The sequence below is a fragment of the Pangasianodon hypophthalmus genome, chromosome 23 (assembly GCF_027358585.1).
Source record: "Pangasianodon hypophthalmus isolate fPanHyp1 chromosome 23, fPanHyp1.pri, whole genome shotgun sequence".
NCBI classification, from domain to species: domain Eukaryota; kingdom Metazoa; phylum Chordata; class Actinopteri; order Siluriformes; family Pangasiidae; genus Pangasianodon; species Pangasianodon hypophthalmus.
The window spans coordinates 8,723,167-8,747,912 of NC_069732.1; the positions used below are offsets into that span (position 1 = coordinate 8,723,167).

The 24,746-nt window shown below is 39.8% G+C and overlaps 2 protein-coding genes across 2 annotated transcripts; both read left to right on the forward strand.

Moving 5' to 3' along the window:
• Nucleotides 1–6,896: 6,896 nt before the first annotated feature.
• LOC128317265 (secretory phospholipase A2 receptor-like) lies at nucleotides 6,897–9,499 on the forward strand. Its single transcript, XM_053228532.1, has 2 exons — nucleotides 6,897–7,795; nucleotides 7,949–9,499. The coding sequence occupies exons 1-2, from the start codon at nucleotides 7,047–7,049 to the stop codon at nucleotides 7,950–7,952; spliced, it is 753 nt and encodes a 250-aa protein (XP_053084507.1). The 5' UTR covers nucleotides 6,897–7,046; the 3' UTR covers nucleotides 7,953–9,499.
• Nucleotides 9,500–19,302: 9,803 nt separating this feature from the next.
• Nucleotides 19,303–24,078, forward strand: hey1 (hes-related family bHLH transcription factor with YRPW motif 1). The gene is made up of 5 exons (XM_026930092.3): nucleotides 19,303–20,027; nucleotides 21,358–21,433; nucleotides 21,662–21,745; nucleotides 21,876–21,957; nucleotides 22,484–24,078. Exons 1-5 carry the CDS (start codon nucleotides 19,942–19,944, stop codon nucleotides 23,101–23,103), a joined length of 948 nt encoding a protein of 315 aa, XP_026785893.2. The 5' UTR covers nucleotides 19,303–19,941; the 3' UTR covers nucleotides 23,104–24,078.
• The last annotated feature ends 668 nt before the right edge of the window (nucleotides 24,079–24,746 follow it).

Sequence of the window (24,746 nt, forward strand, 5' to 3'; positions counted from 1 at the left end):
GGAGAGTGGTGGCTACATGTCCTCGGTCGTAATCCGTGACCCCCGCTCACTTGCTGCTCCTCCCTGAGCCTGGGAAGCAGCAGAGGGGGGGCCTCACACACAGGGCCAACGTGGGCAGACAGCTGTGTGGACGGCAGTGAGCAGCCGTTATAGCAGCCCTGTGCACCACCACCCACTGTATGAGTTGCACAAGCTGTTTGACACACCAACACCCACAAACACACGACACACACACACACACACAGGAGAGTAGGGCTGGACAGCACTGCAGTCCCTCTAATAATGTAGCATGTATGTGTTTGTTTAGAAAAAGACACTGTCATGTTCACAGTCACTGGGTTTACGACTTGAAGTATTTCAACCAGCACACACACACACACACACATATATATATATATATATATATATATATATATATATATATATAGTTCCACTATAGAGCCCACTCTAGCCTCAGATTCCTGTTCTTGGCTGTCAGGAGTGGAACCCGATGTGATCTTCTGCTGTAGACCATCCACCTCAAGGTTCAATGTGTTGTGTGTCCTGAGGTGCTTTTCTGCACACCACAGTTGTAAAGAGTGGTTATTTGAGTAGCCATTTTCCTCTGATCTCTCTCATCAACATGATGCTTCCACCCACAGAGCTGCTGCTCACTGATGTCATTTTTTGTTCTCAATTGTGCATGAAAATCCCAGGAGATTAGCAGTTACTGAAATACTCAAACCAGTCCATCTTGCACCAAGAACCATGCCAGGATCAAAGAGTCACTGAGATCACTTTTTTCTGATGTTCTGACGCTCTTGACCTCTGCATGATTTTATGTTTTGCGCTGCTGTCACATGAGTGGCTGATTGGATAATTGCATGAATGATCAGGGGTACAGGTGTTGCTATTAAAGTGGCTGGTGAGTGTATATCATAAAGACCTATGCCCTACATTGTCCAGTAAAAGAATAACAGATTCTCTGTGTTATTTAGTTTGTATGTGTCACAAATCTAAATCTCAGTTATAGATTTAGTGGTGTAATATTTCAGAATGCTACGTTTTCTGACACAGTGATGTCATTAAATGCCAGTGATAGCTATATAGTAGATAGCTGCAGTATATATTGTGTACTGTATATTACAAAGTGGCTTACATTTATATAGACAGAGATATACATGTTAATATTCCAGGCACATATTATCATTTGCTAGTAGACATGTATAACAGCTTCCAGGTGAGATTCTATATATTAGGTTTTTGCATGTGCAAATGTCTTAGGCACATGCAAAGATGCCTTCCAAAAAGGTTTCTACATAAAAATGTATACTATAAAGAGCAGTAAACAGCAACAAAAAACTAAAACACAAAAACTAAGAAGGTCGTAGTCTCAGGTACATTTTGTGCATTTTAAAAAGAAATTTATCAGGTAAGTTTTACTGAGCATCTTGGAGAATCTGCCACAGTTCTTCTGGAGACTTTTTTTTTTTTTTTTTGCAGACAAATCACAGCAGCCTTCATTATATTTTTTGTCTGAAATGTGGGGTATTATGTAATATATTACTTTCTTTCCTGATATACAAACATTTTTCTGTGAATGTAATTTTTGGCTGGAAAAGTAATGTTTGGAACTGTAAGATGTTTTTGTACTGACTCAATAATGCAGAACATCTAAAATAATTTTGAATAAAAAACAATTAGGATGCCCTAGACTTTTGCACAGTACTGTGTTTTATGCTATGTTGGTTCTATGTTGGTCCCCTCCTAACCGCCAGGAGAGAGAGAATCTGCTTCGCTCACTTGTCTTGACAAGCCTTAGGCTAGAAAGGCCACACCCTTAGGCCCCCTACAGGAGTCTGAGTGCCTCTGGGCCATCTCAGTGGGTGCAAAACAGCCTCCTATGACACTAAAGAAGCTCTACAGATGAAAATGACACAATGACACAAAATGCTCTACAGATGAAAACCCATTCAGGCAGTGACCACATCAAGGTCTTGATGACAATGTCACAGGAGTACAAACTTCAGTTCTGCCACCAAACTCTAAACTGTTCAGGGCTCAAGTCTTTATCAATATAATTTCCTTTTTTTTTTACTCATTTGGCAGACACTTTTGTTCAAAGCAACTGAGTAGATGAGGATTAAGATCTAGGTTAAAAGCCCAACAGTAGCAGCTTGGTATTACCGGGATTCAAACTCACAATCTTTCAATCTTTCACAATCAGTAGACCAGAACCTTAAACAGACAGTCACCACTGCCCCAGTCAGACCCTACCAAAGTTATTGCTCTAACCATGACAAGTTTTTGCTCTCTTAGACAAAGGCACGATCGAAAAGGTAGATCCCACAGTTCAAAACAAGGGGTTCTACTTAATATACTTCACTTTTCAGAAGAAGAACAGCAGTTCTCTTTCTCAATTCTAGACTTGAAAGGGTTAAAGTGGTTCCTAAAGACGTGTATGCTCTTTTGTATACTCTGGTTGTCCAATGCTTATTTTCATGTCCCCATCACACTAGCACCCAGATGCTCTCTAAGATTTGCCTTCCAAAAACAGACATTCTAATTCACACCCTCCATTTCTGCCTATTATTGTGAATTATAATAGACAGAAAAAAAGAGAAAAGGAAAAAAGTAAATGTTTCTGGGCCAAAGGGTTACCCAAGGCATCAGTGGTTATGCTATGTCACAAATCACAAATGTCTAGTTTAATTTTCATATGATCTCCGCGGAAGAGTGAAAGAAGAAAAACATACAGACATTTGAATAGGATGATTTCCTCACTTTCTTTCACTCATCCATGGAGGTCATATGAAAATAAAAGTTCCACTTTCCCTCCCAAATTATTTATCATTATTTAACCCAGAAGAGGTTCTCAGTTCAGGATCAAGTTTGCTTTTCTAGCACTTTTTATTAGTTTTTTCTTCTGTTGTATATGATATATTCTGTACAATCAAGATGTTTTATTCTGTTTGTACCGGAAAATTTGTAAATGATCAAACATATTACAATCAACAATTACATTACAAAACAAACTAAACAGGAAAAATATTTATGGCATCATGAATATACACTCACAGTCCACTTTATTAGGAAGACCTGTTCACCTGCACATTCATTCAGTTAACCAGTCAATCACGTGGCAGCACAATGCTCAAGAGCTTCAGTTAATGTTCACATCAAACATCAGAATGGGGAAAAGATGTGATCTCTGTGACTTTAACCGTGGCATGGTTGTCGGTGCCACATGGGCTGGTTTGAGTATTTCAGAAACTGCTGATGATCTGGGATTTTCACACACAACAGTCTCTAGAGTTTACACAGAATGGTGCGAAAAACAAAAACATCCTGTATGCGGAGGGTCTGCAGGCTGAAACACCTTGCTGATGAGAGAGATCAGACAAGACTGGTCTGAGCTGCCAGGAAGTCTACAGTATCTCAAATAAGCACTCTTTACAACCATGGTGAGCAGAAAAGCATCTCAGGATGCACAACACATCAAACCTTGAGGTGGATGAGCTACTACAGCAGAAGACCACATCGGGTTCCACTCAGCCAAGAACAGGAATCTGAGGTTATCATGGGCACATGCTCACCCAAACTGGACAGTTGAAGACTGGAAAAATATCTATTTTTTTCCCTAATCTTCAACTGGTTTGATGTTTTGTGCATGCTGATATGCTTTTCTGCTCACCACGGTTGTAAAGAGTGATTATCTGAGTTGCTATATTTCATTTCTGGTAGCTCGAGCCAATCTGGCCATTTTCCTCTGACCTCTCTTATCAACAAGGCATTTCTACCCACATCACGCAATGTTTTTTGTTTTTTGCACCATCCTGTGTAAACTCTAGAAACTGTTGTGCATGAAAATCCCAGGAGATCAGCCATTTCTGAAATATTTAAACCAGCACTTCTGGTACCAACATCCAACATAATACCAACATCATGATGCCACGATCAAAGTCACTGAGATCAAACATTTTCTTCATACTGATGTTTAATGTGAACATTACCTGAAGCTCTTCTATCTGTCCTGTACTGCCACATGATTGGCAGATTAGATAACTGCATGAATGTGCAGGTGTACAGGTTTTCCTTATAAAGAGGACGGTGAGTGTATACCACATACTGCATCCACTATAACGCCACCAGTTAGTGTTTTTGTGCTCTGATAAGAAAACTGTTTTCTTTGAAGTACACTAGTGTTGGCATTTTGATAGATGAGAGTATTTTGAGATGCGCTTATGGTATTTTGATAGTTGTAGTGCATTTTGGTCATGAAATGAACCAATGCTCATTCAGAGAAATGTATGAAAAGCGATTTTGGTAATGAAAAAGGCTTGTTAGCAATTGGATGGGAGGGCAGGGGAGTGGAGCTTCAGCAACATCGGTTTATAGCTGATGAAATGAAAATCCTATCATGGCATAATAATGATAATAACAATGATTGTTAATGGTGAAATGCTTTCATTGTTGGCACCCATGAAAGTCACAGTCAGAGTATTTTCACATTTATGCTACAATTATACAAATGGAAGAGCAACCTAAGTGGAAAAGTAAACCCGAGGATGTTGATTTTTAGGGGAAAACCTACACTGCACCATACATTCATTCAGGGTATACATCCATTCACATCTAGGGCCAATTTAACATACCAGATCCACCTACTGCTACAATTTCTGAAGTAGGAGGAAACCAGTAGAAACCCACACCAACACAAGGAGAACATATAAAAGCTCAGGATGAAACTGGGGACCTCAGCACCGTTGTACCTCCCCTAACTGATGACATTTTTCTTTTCTTTAATGTGTTATTTTTTTCCCTTTAATTTAATTGTATTGCTATTAAAATTCTCTAAAAACTGATTTCCCAAAGGGAGAAATGTAATCTTATGAGACAGTTAATTATCTAGCTTGTCGTCTACTAATTTAGCATCGCTTTTTTCCCCATTTACTCCCCATTTTCCCACCCACCCACCAATCAGTTCTCCCCTATCATATAACACCTACCAACCAGGGATGGTGAAGGCTATCATGTGATTCCTCAGAGACATGTGAAGCCAGCCAACCATATCAACTACTACTCCCGCTGTGTCATGGGGATGTGTAACACACTCAGTGCTATCTACGACCTTCTGCATGCTTGTCGCTATGATTGACAAGGGAGAGACAGCATGCCATCCCTCCCACCCAGCAAGCATGGCCAATTTTGTGCTTTTGGACTCCCAGCCACAGAAGACTGTGGCATCATCGGGATTCAGAATCTCTAAAGAACTCATGATACATGATATATCTATGAAAATTTGGTGAGTATGGATAAAACTAAAAAAACCAAACAAACACAACATAATAAACACAACATTAATTCAAATGGGACAGAAAAGGGGGATGGCAGTTTTACAAAGGTGATGATTTATGTCATTTGCGACCCTCAGATCCACCCTCAGATTGAGCCCTGCAGTTAGGGTGTGTGTACTTTACAGTAGTCCTAGCTATCTACCCTTGTAGGGAGAGATAGCACCACGGCGCAGTGAACTGTCAGAGGAGAGAGTGTCAGAAAAGACCACGCCTCAATTCAAATATTCAAAAACAGAAACAACAACAAATGCAAATTCAGATGCAAGGCCAGTGTGAGCCACGGGATACTGGTCAACAACAGAATGCACAAGCACTCAAAGCACGACCTGTTCCACCTATGACAATAATTAACCATTGATATACTTTATCATAAAATTTATCATTTATCATTGATCATTCATATAATTTATGCTAAAGCTATGTTCACACTAGCATGCAACAGAGTGACAGGTGGCCATTCATTTTCCATTTATTTGCACTAAATGGAGCTGCAATTTCAGCAACAGTGACACACAAGCATTTTATTTGAGATTTTCTCAATTCTATGCAAATTAGGTATGATACTGTGAAGTGACAAATCCAGACAGTTGGCTTGAATGATTCCTCAGACTAATCCTATGGTGCACTTGGTCCGACATTTCTTCATTTCCAACTAACAACTTTAGTTCCTACCTGCAGTTAGTTCCATTTAGTGTTTGACCCACAAAAATGAAAGGAAATTTTATAACCATGGTTTCATCTTATATGACCTCCTATTAAATATGTAGTAAGAAATAAAAAAAATAAAGCTTGGAATGAAGTTGCCTCTGGTGAGTCTACATAGCTAGTTTTGGCTACTGCAAAGTTCTCATTGGAAAAAAAAATTCTACACAGAGCACACCCCTAAGTGACAACAATGTGTGGTCGCTACATACGCAAGAGACAAAGAGCGAGTTGTCACATGAATGTAGGGTTTGTGTTCATTTCAAACTTTTGCATGATTTCATATGAATGAAAACAAGCAAGAGTAATGCAGCTGGATGTCATTCGATTTCATTTAAAAGAAGTGTGAGAAAAGGTACAGTTGTTAATTCCATCCCTAAACCTAACCTTAACTTCCACAACTTTTCATTGAGTCATATGAATTGTTGCAAATTTGCTAAATTGTTGCAAGTGTGTGACAATGTTTTCTACAGTATTTCATATTTAATAGCTGATCTTACTATTTTTGGTGGCCTAATGGGCAGGGGTAACTGAGCAACTTTGGTTTATATGAGTGACAAGTAGAATCTGATGGGAATATAAATCATATCATGATATAATGGTGATGTTACTGATTATGTAATACAGTTTCACTCTACTTTATGGAGAAATGCTTGTTGGCACCCAAGAAAGATATGAAACTTCCCACACATCCAAAATCCACGTATAACCTTTGCATACAGCTTGTTGTTTGTCTAGTTGCAACATCTTCTCAGTTATGATGCAGCAGTTAAAATGGAAGAGAGACCTTGGCAGGAATTAAGCCAGAGAATGCAAGTGTGATTTTTTTTTTTTTTTTTTGGGGTGGGGGTGCAACAACCCATGTGATCTTTGCATTTTGCATAAACTTTGCACTTTTCCTAGGATCATTCACAGGTGTGTGGCTTGGCTTAGCATTTATTTGTTTGCTGTTTCTCAAACAATTTCATCCCGGAGAGGGCTTGTCAGTTTAGAGCACCACAGTGAGAGATGAAGACTGCTTACTCTGTTCTCCTCTTGGCAGGTCTAATAGGATCAGTCAAATGTTTGTTCATTAGAAGACATGTTCATATAAACCAGTTGTTGTCTTGGACGGATGCCCAGAAATACTGCAGGACAAATTATGTTGATCTGTTGACCATTAACTCACAAAACGAATATGACAGATTCAAGAATGATGCAACAGCGTATCTTAGTATTAATCGATGGATCGGCCTCAGAAACGAAGAGAATGAGCGCAGCTTCACAAACTGGTCTGATGGAAGCATATTAGGATTCACAAAGTGGGACAGCAACGAACCAGACAAGCTGGACACTGAACACTGTGTTCATACAGCCAATGGCAACTGGTATAATTCTCTCTGTAGTTCCACTCGGTATTTCGTCTGCTACATATGGCTTCATCAGGTGATCATTGTGCAGGAGATGAAGAGTTGGCGTGAGGCACTGGAGCACTGCAGAACGTTCTACACTGACTTGATAAGCTTGACGCCAGAGACAGCTCTGGTTCTGGCCAAAAACAAGAGCATGAACATTCAGACGCCCAGTTTTTGGACAGGACTAAACTTTCTGAACGGCTTTTGGTTCTGGGTGAACAAGGAACCTCTGGAGAACTGGACCACACTGCCCTCATGTCCCACCAGGCCTTTCCTTTGTGGAGCCCGAAAAACTGGAGCTGATGTTTGGGAAAACCCAAACTGTGAAAAGAAATTGAACTTCATTTGCTACAAAAAAACTGGGTAAGTTTCTGAACTCACCATTAGCTGTGACAGATATTATCAATTAGTAGTAATGTGGCGTTTGATGCTGTAAATTATGACATCATTCATATTATTCTGCTTTAAAGAGTGAAAAAATAATATTCCTTTAAGTTAAAGTTTACTTCTCAAAAGGTAAAATGAAGAGGATCACTGGCATTAAGACTGCACCAAGAAGATGAAGAAAAGGAAGAGAGATGTGATTCACGCTAATCTTACAATATTTTGTAATTTTACAATATTTTGTAAAATTAGTAGATACTTCCTTAATTCATTTGAAATCACGTTAGTAGCTGTATTTTTAAGTAACTTGTTAACCTATTAGTTATAATGTGTGATATTATGAATGATCAGTTATAGTCTTTTTCATAGTACCTGTAAGAATTTCTTTGCTCTTCACGTTATTGCCATATGGCAACATATCATTTATCTGGAATTTTTCGAGTATTTAAAGAAAACCTATTTGCCTTTTTTTATGGAAGGTGAGTTTTAGTTATGTACTTGGATGAAGACACATGACTTAAAATTCCCACAGTCCCACCCTTCTCCACACCTCATTTTGAGCCACACCTTTCTGTTATTTATCTAATATTCTGGATAATTTAGTTCCACACCAAAAATACTAAATCCTTGGCATTTAGATTTCTAAATGATTTGGTAATGTTTAAATCTTGTTTTGGAAAAGAAATATTGTATGTTTGTTTAGTAAAATATGTATGTTGCCATACAGAAACATGATATGATGAAGGGGCCATATCATCTAATCTGGCGTCAAAAAAAAAATAAAAAATTTGTATGACGGTGATCATAAACCCTTGTTGCCAGGTTTTTGATACACAATGTGTACCTCTGCTTCAGCAGTGGCAAAAAATAATTAAAAGCCCTATCTCCATTGTTGTGGTATTGTCATATGGCAATGTATCCCAAAATATCCCCTAAAATAAAAATTTTATTAAATAACATTTTTTACAACAAGCTTTTTAAATTCAACTGGAGGGCAATATAATATTTTTTCCATCAGAGTATCATATTATGTGCAGTAATATGCACAGTACAGGGATATTAGTATATGTCTATATATAACTGTATATTTCTGTACTATATTACACTGTTAGTGATCTGTTATTATGTATGATATGATAACAATATAATATTTTTCATACCAACTTCATTAATTATTGTAAATACTGGTACATATTATTTCATATGATGATCCACAACAAGACTGTATATGCTGTATGTGCTAATAATATAATGTATTAAAGAAAGAAAATATAGAAAAAGTAGTAAGAAATAACGGAAGACTTGAAAAAATGTATTTCTGGTAATTCATCATTCAGAATTGGATCAGCCTGCTATAATATCTAAAAATTAAAATGTGTGCAGTCAGGAGATCTTCAAGCCACCTTTTGTTTCAGCAGTCTTTTTTCCCTGGCTCTGGATGTTTTCTGAATAATCTGAGTGCTGCATAAGATTCCACTTTTTACTGATTAGCCATAAATGGTTTGCTTAGCTTTTTCTGACTGTTTACCTGGAATGTCTAAATTGATTTATTCGCTAGATTTATGTTTTTAGTGCATTTTGATGTACTCTGTAATCTTTCATTGTAGTTACCTCTCCACAGTCCTAGCGCCCTATTGCACAATGTCCAAGATGGTTTTGCAACAAATGATTAAATAACTCTTGATCTTGATGGTGAATCTATGCGTTACAGTCCATCTGTGTGGTTCACAGCTTAAATGTAAATACTTGAGCTATAGCTGATAGTTGAGAGTTTTTTGTTTCCTAAAGGGATTTTACCTCTTATAGGGAAGCACTGTTATGGTATTCTACATAGAAACTTTTTTCTGTGCTTGTACAAGAGAAACATTTCCATGTACTAGACCAAAACTCACAACCAAACATACATTAACTAATTTCGTTATTGTTTTTGAAAGGACCACAACCCAAAATAATGAATGAAACTTGAATAACACTGAATATAAGTAATATGCAATTATAGATGCACTTGGCAACCATTAATTATTTTGTTATACACACATATAGAGGCTTTAATGGCCGGGATGGTGCCACCTACTTTAGCCTGGTCAGTGTTATGAAGTTGGAATGGTGAGTGTGTGGGTGATGGTGCCATTTCTTTTAGACACCCTCCCCCTTAAGTTTCTATGCGTAGGCCAGGCAGTTTCTACAGGATGCACAGACATTATCTTCTTGCAGCAAAGGGCAACAGGTGAAATAAATGCAGCAATCTTTTCACTGGACTCTATCTGAACTCTGGTTTTGACCCCATATGTCTGAAATGCAAACATTTCTCTTCAGGTCAAACCCACACAACTCTACACATGGTACAAAATTAGCACGTTTCCACATATCTTGGGTTTCACCCATAACAGGGTCAGTGGTTTTTCATTTTCCATATGTGAGGAAACCTTCGAGGTGAGCTCTCTGCTCGCAGCAGGAACAGTGCGAGTGAGATTGCAGTGTTTGTGTAAGGGAAGCGCTGGGACCTTGTGAAAACAGACTGTTGGAGCCAGGCAGCAGCCACGGTGCAGCCTGTCAGTGTAATGACTGAATAAACACTAACCAGGCTCCCTGACGCTCGCTATGTGTTCACACGTCACTCACAGCCTTCCACACCATCAACGCACACACAGCAGGGTTTAAAATGCAGGTTTGGGGTGGTATAGAAACGTGGAATCAGATCATTATGGGTGTAGACTGCTGCCCCTGCTCGTTTTCTTGAAAGCTGAAATAATACCATAGAGACACTGTATAACAAGCAGAATATCAGCTAGAGAGCCGGGACGGTGTTTTTAGAAATGAATCTAAGATAAGCCAGCATTTCTCACAGACAGCATCCAAGGTCAGAGTTCTTCTATATCATTTTAATATAAGAAAACAGGTAGTAATTTAATATTCCTAGTACCAAATTTAGTCAATCAGTCAAGACAGGTTTGGCGTCCATAGTTTTCTTTTTTAGTTTTATAGCTACAAGGCTGTTTCATGTATGCATGAATCATCATACACTCACCCTAAACACATCATTTGTCTCAGGAACACTATTTCTATATACTAGCATTTTCATACACAAAACAAGTTGTAAGTAAGTCGTCTTCTTACATATCTTCTCACATAAAAATCCACCTTCAAACGTTGGACTACATCTCCTACCTGGCTCAAGCATTTGACTCAAATTTTTAACTAATATAGGGTTCCGATTGACTCCTCTTTATTTTGGGTGTCATTTCATTAAAGAGTTTTGTTTTAGTCAAGTCAAGTGGCTTTATTGTTATTTCAACCATATACAGCTAGTTAGTACACAGTTAAACGAAACAACGTTCCTCCAGGACCATGGTGCTACATAAAAACAACACAGAACTACAAGAGACTACACATTTTTTGTATAAAGTGCATGTGCAGACATGTAGACAGCACAAGACAGTACAATGACTACCAAAACAGGACAATAGGCACAGTAAGATACAGTGCAGCGCCAACTAGTACACAGACTAGTACAACTTTAATTCATTTCATTTGTCCCAAGGGTCTGGAACTTACTATATACTTTGTGTCAAGCACTTGCTATCATCGGTTATTAGCATTCAATTTCATTTGTTTATTTTTATTTTATTATTAATAATCATTTTTAGATGCAAAGCACCTCACACTCATTCACTTACTGACACACTCCCTCACTTACTCCCTCATTCACTCACTTACTCCCCCTCTCACTTGCTCACTCCCTCACTCACTCCCTTGGTCACTCCCACACTCATTCCCTCACTCACTCCCTCAATCATTCACTCACTCATTCACTCCCTCCCTCACATACTCCCTCAGTCAGTCACTCATTCACTCCCTCCCTCACTCATGCCCTCACTCACTCCCTCACTCACTCACTCTCTCAAAATTGAGCATCAACATGGAAAAATTCATATAAAAATGTTTTGAAAGTTCATTACACTTCTGACATTTTGTTACTGCCACTACCATGCTCCTCTTCAGTATGATACACATTTTTCATGTGACACTCAAAAGGGCAAAGCTTGGCTCTGATAGGTTACCCAGAACTCTGTTAACCAGGGATGTTTCTCTTAATTTATTCATTCCACCCCCAACCCCCACACTTTTTTTGGTCACCTGCCAATTCCCAGTCACCAGCCAGTTCTCCCCTATCACATGACAACTACCAACTGGGGAGGGTTATCTTCCCTCTTTCCCCTTCTCCCTGTTTTGATCGTTGCACTAAAGCATTTTGTACTAAAGCGCTAAAGTGTCTATGTATTAAAAGTACGAAAGGGACTAAATAAATATAGTGGTTGTTGTTGATTTAAAATATTAAAATGTTACCTCACTTATAACCAAGCAGTTCTATCTAATACCCTATCATCACATATTAATTGGTTATAGAAAAGGGTAGTATTTTATAGCGCAGGTGTTATGTATTGTTTCCACTTCCCGCACATACAGAACAGAGAACACACTCAAGGTGTGCTCTATTTACATATGCTGTTTAAAATCTGTGTGTGGAAACTGAGATTGTGACTAATGTTCTGAGCTCTGTGACACTCTGACAGCTCAGTGACATTTACAAGCCAAGTGTGACCGTGCAGTTGTCTGCAGTGATCAAGCACACAGAGCCACATGGCCAAGCTGTGGTGCAACAGGTCAAACACTTATGTCATTAAGTGTGTGTGTGTGTGTGTGTGCGTGCGTGCACATGCGCATGTGCGTGTGTGCGTGTGTTGTGTGTGTGGCTTGGTATGCTTGGGAAAGAAATCTGGAGCAGGCAAAGACAGGTAATAAGAGACAGCTACTGTATAAGAGCAGTTACACCATGTGACACAATAGTCATACAAAACATGTGATCTGCTGCTAATAACTAAAGGTTCCTCCATTTTGTTTTTGTTTTCAAAATGAAAAGACGACAGCTGCAGAGCAGACAAAGCAGACCATTTTAAAATCTGAGTCTTCTCAGTTATAGAAAGGAGACAGTGAGAAAACGTCACGTGAATTAAGTACTCATTCACCTGTAGGCAATGGTAGCTCAATGGTTAAGACTTTGTTGAAGTGACCAGAAGGTTGTGTGTTTAAATCCCATGACTACCAGAAAACTATGGCCTAGAAGAGAACCTTTTAGTCTTTGAAGAATCTCCAATAACACATTGGTAAGATCTAAACCAAGCATGAACGCACCCTTGAGCAAGGCCCTTAAGGGTCAATTGTAATTTACCTCCTTCTAAGGCATCTTAGATAAAGAATCTGCCAAATGCATTACTGTAAAATGTATCACTTTATCATTCAACCTATGCATCCTACTCATTAACTCATCTCTCATTTTTTTCACTATTCTCTCTGCTCATTTCTGAATGCCCCAGTTTCAGTCAGATTTCAGACATGCAGGTTTAAGTCAGATACTGCTCTTTTGCGTGGGCCAGTTTCCGGAAGCGTCTGCTGCCCTGTCTCTAGCCCGATTTCAAGGCTCAAGTGCTCAATTTCACGGACTCAAAGGATTATCGGGGGTTCCCAGCAGCACTGCAGACATGTAGGGCTTTCACACAGCCTTCACACTGACCCAACCATTACACAGGTCACAGGGCGGTGCTATCCCAGGCTGCAGTATACAAAGGCCAAATCGCTGCCATTTCATCAGGGCAAAAGTCAATTGCAAGAATGGTTTGATCGTGGCTTGTTATCAAATAAGGAAATGTGTGAATGTGACATGGATTGTGTACATGTGTATGTGTGTGCGTTGACAGACTTGTCATGACTTGTCATCAAAAGAGCAATGAGACGAGGCTGCAGCTAGCCAGCCTGACAGAATAATGACATTGAAATCCATACTGTACAAGAGTAATGGAGAACAGATTCAAATCTGTCTCATGTTCCAAATAAATGCATCCATGTTCAATTCTCTGTGGCATACTGCAGTCAGAAAAAGCTCAGATTTCTATTTTTAATGGACACACATGCACAGGCACACACACATGCGCACACACACACGAGATGAAAGTATGAGAGTTCATAGACCTGAGCCCCCCTTTTCCTCCCTGACCGCATTGATATGGTTGACGTTTACATGTGGACGGCCACCCACTGCGAGTCACCTCAGAACTTCAAGCACTTCATTATGACCACGAGAGTTCCCTGAGAACTATTACATCTCAGACCAGTGTCAAGCTCATATCAACAAATGGCAAAAACATCATATTCCTTTCATCATTCCTTCCAAAAATGAAAATAACTTAGTCACGATTGAAGTCAGCTCGACTTCCACAAAGAAATCTGGATATCTGGATCCATTTCTGTGGAATCAAGTGGAGTAAAATCTGATGGCTCTGACCACAGTTATGTAGCCCAAAAACATATGACAGGCTGTCAGCACTAAAACCCTGCTTTTGTGTTTAGCGCTCATGTTTGCCCACTCAAACCTGTTCACTTAGAACTAGCAGATTGAAAAAGTTTTGGTTCTGTGAATCAAAGTTAGCTCTACTCTGGAAAAATGAATGCTGTAGAGGTGTGAGTCTGTGGATGTAGATAGCTAGTAGATAACCAGTGACCACTGGTTGTGATTTTTAGATTTGAGGCTAAAATCTAATATCTATCAATAGCTCAACAGGGAAACATTTAGAGTTTAGCAATGCGTTATATCACAAGGTCACATTGATGGCATAATAAGAAGGGTGTGAAGCAAATTATTACACACGCACTCAAACACAAATGGGCAACTACACTTATGGATTTAAATTGCCCTGCTAGCCTATTTATACCAGCCACTCTTGGCTAGTATCATTTTGGTATTACAGCATGTTCAGGTGCACTAACTATCATCAGGAAGTGGAAGCTAAATATACTAACATTAAGCTGTCTTAACTTAGATTTGTTGGTTCTAATGTTCATTCAACAAAACAACCACTACCTTAATAGCTGTCAGCAGGAAATAAAGAAAAAGATATGCATATTAGTCCTATACATACATATATACTGCTTGTATATACTGCGCATTTTCTTTACTCCAACTGTCATTTTTATATTTATTCTCACCGTGTTGAAGTTGTAGAGTAACTGTGGCGACATACAGTTGGGATGAAAAATCTGCGTCAAACAATCATCAAATAATAATCCACTTGACTTCATGGAACAAATAGCAGCAAGTGAGTAAAAGGAGGAAAATAGTGTATAAAGGGAAAAGACAGGTATTTTAATGCACCCCACTTTAAATTAAGTTTAATGAACTTTAATGAACTCATTAACTGGTTATTACATCTTGGATGCCTGATTATACTGTATGTGCGTTAAAGTGTAAAAGTCCCATTTTTCAATGAAAAAGACATCCTTCTTTGAGATGTTCCTATCTAAATCCAAAAATGGAGACAAACATTTCTGTGCACAGGATATCAGATTAAATTATTAAACTTGAATAATCTGATCTGAACTCACATAATAATTAGGGTGATTAGTGTACAAACACACTAATAATAATAAACCAAATAACTCAGAATGTATAAATCTAAGATGTATGCACTTACATTTGGGATGGTAATGTTTTTCCTAGTGAAAGTGCTGATATGTCTACTTGAAAATAACTAACAACAATCCACAAAGACTGGTCATCTACAAACTTCAATCTCTGATCATCAGCTACAACAGACATTAAGATAAGCTAGTTTTTGTCTTAGAGAGAACAATAGCAGTGAAACCACTCAGCTTTGTGTGGAATCTACATTCTGTGTGGGGGTGAAGTGGCAAGTCGTAGGATTTGGGTGGAACTGCTGGAGATCTCCAGAGAGGAGAAACCAGAATACTTTTATTATAATTCACAAAGCCATCAAAGGAGGCGCAAACAAAGATGGGAGGAGGAACCCTGCAAATGATTACTACAATGCTTACACACACACACACTTGCTCAATCACATAACCACATCACATGCCAACATACACATTTATAAAGTAACTGAGGGGAAAGAGTGAAATGCGCAGGCAATATATAATGTCTTTGGGCTTGTCATGCTAAGGGATCACAGGGCAACCCTCCAAAATGCAGTCAACCACACACACACACACACACAGGCATATGCATGCATGCATTCGTGCACACACACATTCACACGAGCAGCACAATGCAAGGTGTCACACACATCTCAGAGGGAATTAGGCACTGCTTCCTCTCCCAGTATACAAAACAAAGCCAGTCTTCCTCTGTGAGTGGATTCAATGCACTGCTATTTATAAACAAATACATGTCCCGCTGCCTGTCCTGCCGAAGAGCACATGGTGGCTTAACACATTGTTTCTGAGAGTTGAACATCTGTCTGCGCTGGACACTGGATGCTGGACACCACGGCGCACCAGTGTCTCAGAGGGTGCAGGAACGTGGCTGCCAGATGTGGATGTCACCGCTAATCATTTACAGCTTCACACCTTCTACACTCAGCACGGGCATATCGCAATCATAAAAATGCTGCATCATCAAATAAAGTAGATTTTAATGTATACACTGGGATAAAATATCCATGAGGTAAAGTAAAATGTAATACAAGGGCTGTACATGACTACATGTGGTGCAAATAATGAGTGCAAGACAGATCAGTGTGTAAACTACAAACGACCAACATGACAATGGTAAAAATACACACCCATGCAAGACGTGACAGTACACACTGTACAGAACAACAGGAGGAGCATCCAGTGAAATAATAAATCCTGACAGCATAACTGTCCAAATCGTGGCAAACAGACTGTGACTTATTAAAGCATGGGAAATTAAAGCATTATAATTTACAGTTAAGAATTTAATTTAATTTAATTTAACTCAACATGCAGTTGAAGTGGGCACCATGTGTGCACACACACACACACACACACACACGTTCACACCTAGGGATCATTTAGACTCTCCCATTGATCTAGTGACATGTTTTGGGAGGTGGGAGGAAACCAGAGAACCTCAGGGAAACCCAGGTGAAACATGGGGAGAACATGCACAGAAACTCCACACAGACTGTAACCCGAACTCAGGATTGACCCAGGGACTCTGGAGCTGTAAGGCAGTAATGTTGCACTACTGTGCTGCCCACTCTAATTACAGTTGAGTGCAAATGTTTGCATCCCCTCTAGAAAAAATGAAGAAGAATTCATTTTTATGTGTACCATCAAGATATTGAGTACTTTTGCTTTCACAGATGTACTTATTACAAGTAACAAAAATAGTGCAGGTACAAAAAAATACAAAAAAAGAAAAAAAGTGCAGGAAAAAAATCACAGTTTCACTTTTAATAGTTGCATTTTTTTTCTTCTGAATGTGATATGAACATTTTTGCCCAATGTCTTTATGTTTTTTTAACTGCTCTTCTGAGCAGCTTTTGGAACCCCTCAATTGCAATACTATAACTATATACAGAATATATTACAAATATAAATAGAGGTACATTTTAATCTTTTTTATCCAAATATGTAGGGGATGCAAATATCTGTACTGTGAATGTATAGATGTCCAGAAGATATTAATGTGCAATAAAATTTCTGATAAAGGTTCAGTTTAATCAGGCTCTAATCAGTATGATTGTTTTCTAAAAAAAAAACAAAAAAGCATAATGGCTACCAAATCATGCCATGTCGCAATATTGCACAATGATCCCTGAAAGCAGCGGGTCTCCTTCAGTCTTGATCTGCTCGGCTCATTTGCTGAGTGGACTCCATCTCTTGGCATGGATTTAAAGAGACTTCGGGTAAAAAGGGAAAGTACGGCAGACCCACTGAGAGGAGCAAAAAGCTCCAGCTCGGATTGAAAGAGGGCCCAGGGCATGCTTTGTCGGAGGGAAATAACGTTGTGTTGTTGGGCCTTCACCTTCAAAAGCGAGCCGGCGAGAGCACTAATCACAACATGTGATGAGACACTAGAACAAAGGCGAACGGCAGCAGAAAATAACAGCGTGGGAAACCTCTGTGAACTTGAGTTACAAGTCAAGTCCCCCTCCTCCTCCTCCTCCTCACACACACACAATCTCCAAACACACACAAACACACACTAGCTCCTTTGCACCCACTGCACGCCCCGCTTCTGACACCCCACCAACAATCACAGGCAAACATGGGGGGGTTTATCTTTACCGCTAAGACCAGGCTGGTAGCAAGAACAACAACATGAAAACAAGCCCAGAGTGTTTCCTCTCATTCATGTATGCAGAATGAGGGGCTTCTCTTCTTCACAATTAAGCGTGCTGTGCAAGGGTCGATAAGGATCCGGTGCCCTGCCTTTCAGCCTGCAACGTAGCCCTGTATATGTATGCAGACTCTGTTCTGTGGCCTTTTAACTATTCTTGGAGCCAGAATGCTATGAAGTCAGAACTTATTATTTAAGGGTGGCACTTTCGGTAAGAGAGGAGGAAGTTTGTCATGTACTCCTTCTTAGATTGAGGCAGTGATATCAAGTTCAAATCCTGATTGTGTGACTTGTTTATATTGAAATATTTGTGATGTGCTTAGCAATTCTGTTGCAAAATTGTTGGTGGATTTTTATTATTCCTGTGACAAGTTAGCGAGCTACAAGATGACAGGCATGATTGAGTTGATGGCAAAATTAGCATAAGAGTTAAAACTTTGGAAGCTGACCTGTTTGAGCAGAGTGTACAAATGAGAAGGTGAGAGAGCTGGACGCCGTAAAGGAATAAAGCGCTGCCGCATCACCCTCTTTAGTTAGAGATGAAGTGAGGGCTATCAGCAGGTATCAGCAGGTAGTCAAACAGCATTGTGGGTAATGTAAGAAACTGTTAACCAAAGTGAAAATAGACCAACATATCGATGAAAGATGTTCTAAGTCATAAGTTTATCATAAAATAAATCTTGGACACAAGTTAAGATCACATGTTAGCTATAAATATTAATATGCAAAGTCTTTCAGGACAGATTTTCCCTTTAAAAGCTGTAGTGAGAGAACATTATGTTTATTATTAAATATGGTGTTAAAGTTATAGAGACTTTTATCAGTGTATGGGACAAAGTTGCATTTATACAATCTGATGGCCACATAATTATATTTCTATACTGGCTTCATAACTGCTCTATATAGTTTAATCATTGCTCTGTATAGTGGCAAAGATAAATACACACATTAAGGTTATGTATGGGACAAAACTGCATTTTACAATATCTGATTTTTCCTTGCATCTATAGAGTTTCTAATAAGGGATATGATTAAAATATCTAAAATGATGCAACGATTATTTAAATCAACATTAAATAAATTGCATAGTGGTAACAGACGTCTCAGATGAGCTGAGGATACAAGGCTTATTTACACTGTGCCACACATTTAGCCACGAGGCTGCCTTGTAAGTATGATATAATTGTATGTTTGACAAACTGTTGCTCTCATTACACGAGTGAACATGCAGTGCTTGCCAGAAGCTCAGTAACCGTCACCATCACGCGCACACGTCAGTGAGGGCGTGCATCAGAACCTGAATCACTTTTAACGGCTTTATCTTTTTTTTTCCTGATGCAGACTCTCAGTAGTGTGCGCGCAGATCCCCAGGCGCGCGCTGGAGCTCCTCGGGGCTGAGGTTAGAGTCGGAGGCCTCCTCTGTGCGCCGCGCTCCCCGCGATGAGTCAGTATCAGATTACACATTCACACGCTCGCGCGCAGACCGCCCGTCGCCCCGACCAATTGCCCCATTCACAGCAGCGCCGGAGACGGCTGTCCCCGCTGATTGGCTGATCCGCTCCGGGGCTAAAGGAAACCAACGGAACTTTCCCACGGCCTGCGCGTGCTGACAGGCGGCCGGCCTCCTCCCTGCCGCCGCCTGGGCAAGACGCCGGTGGAGCACGGGGAAGGGCGGGGCTCTCAGGGCTGAGAGAACCGCTCTCAGGATTAAGATTCGCTCTAATTGGCTCTTCGTCGAAATTATGCAAATTACTAAGGCGTGTTTAGAACGCAGCTCCGGCGAACTGTACGCCTCCGAACGCGAAGGCGCGCACTGATTGGCTCTGTTTGGCGGCAAGACCCGCCCCTCGCGGCGTGCTGTGGTGTTGAAATGACACCGTGGGAAAGCCTGGCTGTTCAAACGGACGAAAACCGCAGCAGACTCACCTGAAACAGCACGGACAAGACGCACACTCAGAGCTTCAGAATGAAGAGAAATCACGACTTCAGCTCCTCTGACAGCGAGCTTGATGAGAATATTGAAGTGGAGAAGGAGAGCGCCGACGAGAACCTGTAAGTCATCATTTAGCTTTCTACACAGAAAATAAATGCATGATCAACTATCAGATAAGTTATAATATCCCCTGTCCCTATATCCTCTTCCCTATATCCCCTATCCCTATAGTTATATCCCCTATCCTTATATCCTCTATCCCTATGTCCTCTATCCCTATAGTTATATCCCCTATCCTTATAGTTATATCCCCTATCCCTATGTCCTCTATCCTTATAGTTATATCCCCTATCCCTATATCCCCTATCCTTATAGTTATATCCCCTATCCCTATGTCCTCTATCCTTATAGTTATATCCCCTATCCCTATATCCTCTATCCCTATGTCCTCTATCCTTATAGTTATATCCCCTATCCCTATATCCTCTATCCCTATGTCCTCTATCCTTATAGTTATATCCCCTATCCCTATATCCTCTATCCCTATGTCCTCTATCCTTATAGTTATATCCCCTATCCCTATATCCCCTATCCTTATAGTTATATCCCCTATCCCTATATCCTCTATCCCTATGTCCTCTATCCTTATAGTTATATCCCCTATCCCTATATCCCCTATCCTTATAGTTATATCCCCTATCCCTATATCCTCTATCCCTATGTCCTCTATCCTTATAGTTATATCCCCTATCCCTATATCCCCTATCCTTATAGTTATATCCCCTATCCCTATATCCTCTATCCCTATGTCCTCTATCCTTATAGTTATATCCCCTATCCCTATATCCTCTATCCTTATATCCCCTATCCTTATATCCCCTATCCCTATATCCTCTATCCTTATAGTTATATCCCCTATCCCTATATCCCCTATCCCTATATCCCCTATCCTTATAGTTATATCCCCTATCCCTATATCCTCTATCCCTATGTCCTCTATCCTAATAGTTATATCCCCTTTCCCTATATCCCCTATCCTTATATCCCCTATCCTTATATCCCCTATCCCTATATCCTCTATCCTTATAGTTATATCCCCTATCCCTATATCCCCTATCCCTATATCCCCTATCCTTATAGTTATATCCCCTATCCCTATATCCTCTATCTCTATATCCTCTATCCCTATATCCCCTATCCCTATATCCTCTATCCTTATAGTTGTATCCCCTATCCTTATATCCTCTATCCCTATATCTATGGTTAAATCCCCTATCCCTATGTCCCCTATCCCTATAGTTACATCCCCTATCCCATCTACTACCTCAATCAGGATTTATAATAATCTATACATGTATGGTCTATAATGTAAATAATATTTACGGGACTGTTAAAGGGTTGTTGCAGTGATCAGATGTTTTAGTTATTAATGGCTGTTTTCTCTTTCAGCGGTATGAGCTCTCCTCTCGGATCAGTTTCTCCCTCTACAACATCACAAGTACAAGCAAGAAAACGTCGCCGAGGGGTGAGCAATCTCCTACAACATGACATTCAAAAGAGGAGAATGAGCCTGAAACCTAGATTATTATGTAATATATGTGTTAGGCTAAATAGAATAAAATTATTATTATTATTATTATTATTATTATTATTATTATTATCTTCTTCTTCTTATTGTTATTATTATTATGACTGTGATTATTATTATTGTTGTTGTTGTAAGTTAATGGTGGTTTGAATGTGTTTTGCTCAGATTATTGAAAAGCGGCGTAGAGATCGCATTAATAACAGCCTGTCTGAACTGCGCCGACTTGTTCCGAGTGCTTTTGAGAAACAGGTAAGACAGCAACATCTCTTCAGGAAATCTAATAATTTAGTAATTATCATTTAACGTGTCTGCCTGTGTCAAATCTGTATCTATCCAGAAATCAGAGAAATTAAAATGCTCCTGCCTTGTTTTCCTCTAGGGCTCAGCTAAACTGGAAAAAGCAGAGATTTTGCAGATGACTGTGGATCATCTGAAGATGCTTCATGCAGCTGGGGGCAAAGGTAACACACTGTTTTCCATATTAGATGCACGTTGTAGCCTACTATGCAGCTTGTGTGTATTGTGTCTATTATACACTCTCAGAAATAGAAGGTACTAAATTGTACTACATCTTGTTGCTGGGGTGGTACCGTGAAGCATACACCTTTTGTACCTTTAGTATGTCTTTTACCTAGAAATGTGTACGTAATGTACCTTTACCTTTCTCCTGAAAGGTAATTATGGTAATTAAAGGTACATTATATCCACATTTTCAGGTAAAGGATACATATTAAAGGTACAAAAGATAAAGGAACCAACCCAGTGACAATGAAAGGCAGACCTACAGGTTAGTTTTCTGAGAATGTAAAGAGTTTATATCATGTGAGTTTATATACAAAATAACTCATATTTATTCTCACTGAGCTTAAGTACACTTAAAACAGGTTTAACAAGTGCAATGAAACCACAACCAGGGATGTCATTATACAACAGCAACAGAACTCTATGAACTAAAGCAAAATAATTCATCATCTCTCTTCCTTTCAGGTTACTTTGACGCCCATGCTTTGGCGATGGATTATCGTGGCTTGGGCTTCCGTGAGTGTCTGGCAGAGACAGCCCGATACCTGAGCATCATCGAGGGCCTGGACAACACCGACCCACTCCGCATTCGCTTGGTGTCCCACTTGAGCAACTACGCCACCCAGAGAGAGGCTCACACAGGTCTGGGTCATCTAGCCTGGGGCTCGGCATTCAGCACTCCTCACCTGGCACATCACCTCCTCTTACCACAGCATCAGCAGGGGGCATCATTATCACGCAACCCTAGCAGTCCTCCATCATCATCCTCATCGTCACCCTCCTCTTCACCGTCAGCGCCCTCCTCAGAGCCTCGTGGCTGCAGCAGGCTGACTGTCACAGCGATCAGCGAGGCAGGACAGAGCGGGCCGCTCAGGGTACCCCCTGCAACAGGTGCCGTTCCCCCAGGGCTCGCGGCAGCGTCGGCATCGAAGCTTTCTCCTCCACTTCTCACGTCCCTGTCCAGCCTCTCGGCTTTCCCCTTCCCTCTGAGTGCTTTTCCTCTGCTCTCACCCAGTCACGCCACCCCCTCCAGCAGCCTGGGAAAGCCCTATCGTCCATGGAGCATGGAGATCGGTGCTTTCTGAACTCTTAATCCCGGTCTCCTGGAGAAATGACTTTTTTTCAGACCAGAAAAGACTTTGAAGAACGATGGGAGTTTGCCGGTCAGTACTCAACAAAGTGGAAAGACAACCCAGGACTTATGTACCAGTGTGTGTGTGTGTTTTGTTTTTTTTGTTTTTTTTACAGAATTACATTTCCTTCAAATTTGAGCTAATCAGGGATAGGTTCTACTGGTAGCCAGGTTAACGTCTTAAGGTTTCAAGTCATTAACTTCTGAAACTGTTTTTTTTTCTGTTTTTAGTAAAACAGGGTGTTGTGCTGGTACAATGCTCTGCCTGGATACTGAGGGAAAGATAGGTGTTTTAATGAAATGGGTGTTTTGGGCCTGAGGTACTGATACATTTAAATAGTTGGCACTGAGTGTAAAAACTAGATCCAAGTTTTTATTATAATGAAAAGTAATAAGTAATATCAGTGTGTAGTTCCAAATGAGAGGCAGAATATTGTCTCGATGCCTTGTCTCGATATTTTAATTAACACCCATAAAATTCAACTCCTGAGTCATATTTCGATTCATGACTCAAGGGCAAAATATAAAGTGATTATTGTACTCCCTCTCACATCTTGGCAAGATACCATATTTTTGTATTATCTTTGTATTTGACTTTGTATTTCTACAAAGTTTAAGAGCTATGCAATCGATCAGTAGTATTACAAGATTACAAGATCTCTATGGTTTTAGATCTGGAGCTTTCTTATGTATAAATACATACAGTAAAACCTATGCAACAGAGCCTTTGTCGCAAATGAATTAGGATTTTGTCTGTGACTTGCAACCTTTTTTTCACATCTATTTATATGAAATATCTTGAACTGTGGTAGCCAGGTATTGGGGTTCAATTGCTGTTGAACCCCTTCTTTAATCATGACAGCTTTTAACACTATTTCAGAAGGGACAATCTCTCAAAAAGTCACTAAATAAATAATGTAAAATATAATTTGTGTGTTTTAGTCATGTTTCACGGCATAATAAAAACATAACGACACATGCAACACATACACACTCATCAGTAGCCGAACTCGATGGTCTCTATGTGATTAAATTAAAGAAAGAAGAGGATTTTTGTTTCACTGTGACATATTTGAGAAGTAAGTAAGAAAGAAGGAAAACAACTTAATGTACTATTTCTCTTTTCCTTTGCTCACCTTTTTCTCTGAAAATATTTTAGCAACTCAAGTCTGTGTGACCACTTGACTATACAGCCATAAAATACTCGGATAGAAGGTGCTGAAGTCGAGATTGCAAAGCAACTCTGTTTTATCTTGCCCTCATATTTAAAATACTGACAGGATCTACTTTTTTTTCCTCTATGCGAAATGCATTAATGCCAGGCTTTATGCCCAATTCTGGTATGTTAAGAGGCTATTATATTATTGAATAGTTTTTTTTTTAATTTAAAAATTCAGGAACTGTTTGAAAACCATATTGAGAGGAAAAGACAATTATCACTAAGTATTCAGGAAAGATGTCTAGCGGTGACAGAATGGGTGAGTGACTGAGAGAGAGATATCAGCCATCCTCAGGGCCTCTGTGGCCTCTGTATGTGTTCAGGAAGCCATTAACAGCCAGGGGATATCCTGGACAATGGCAGGCCATGCTGGCTCA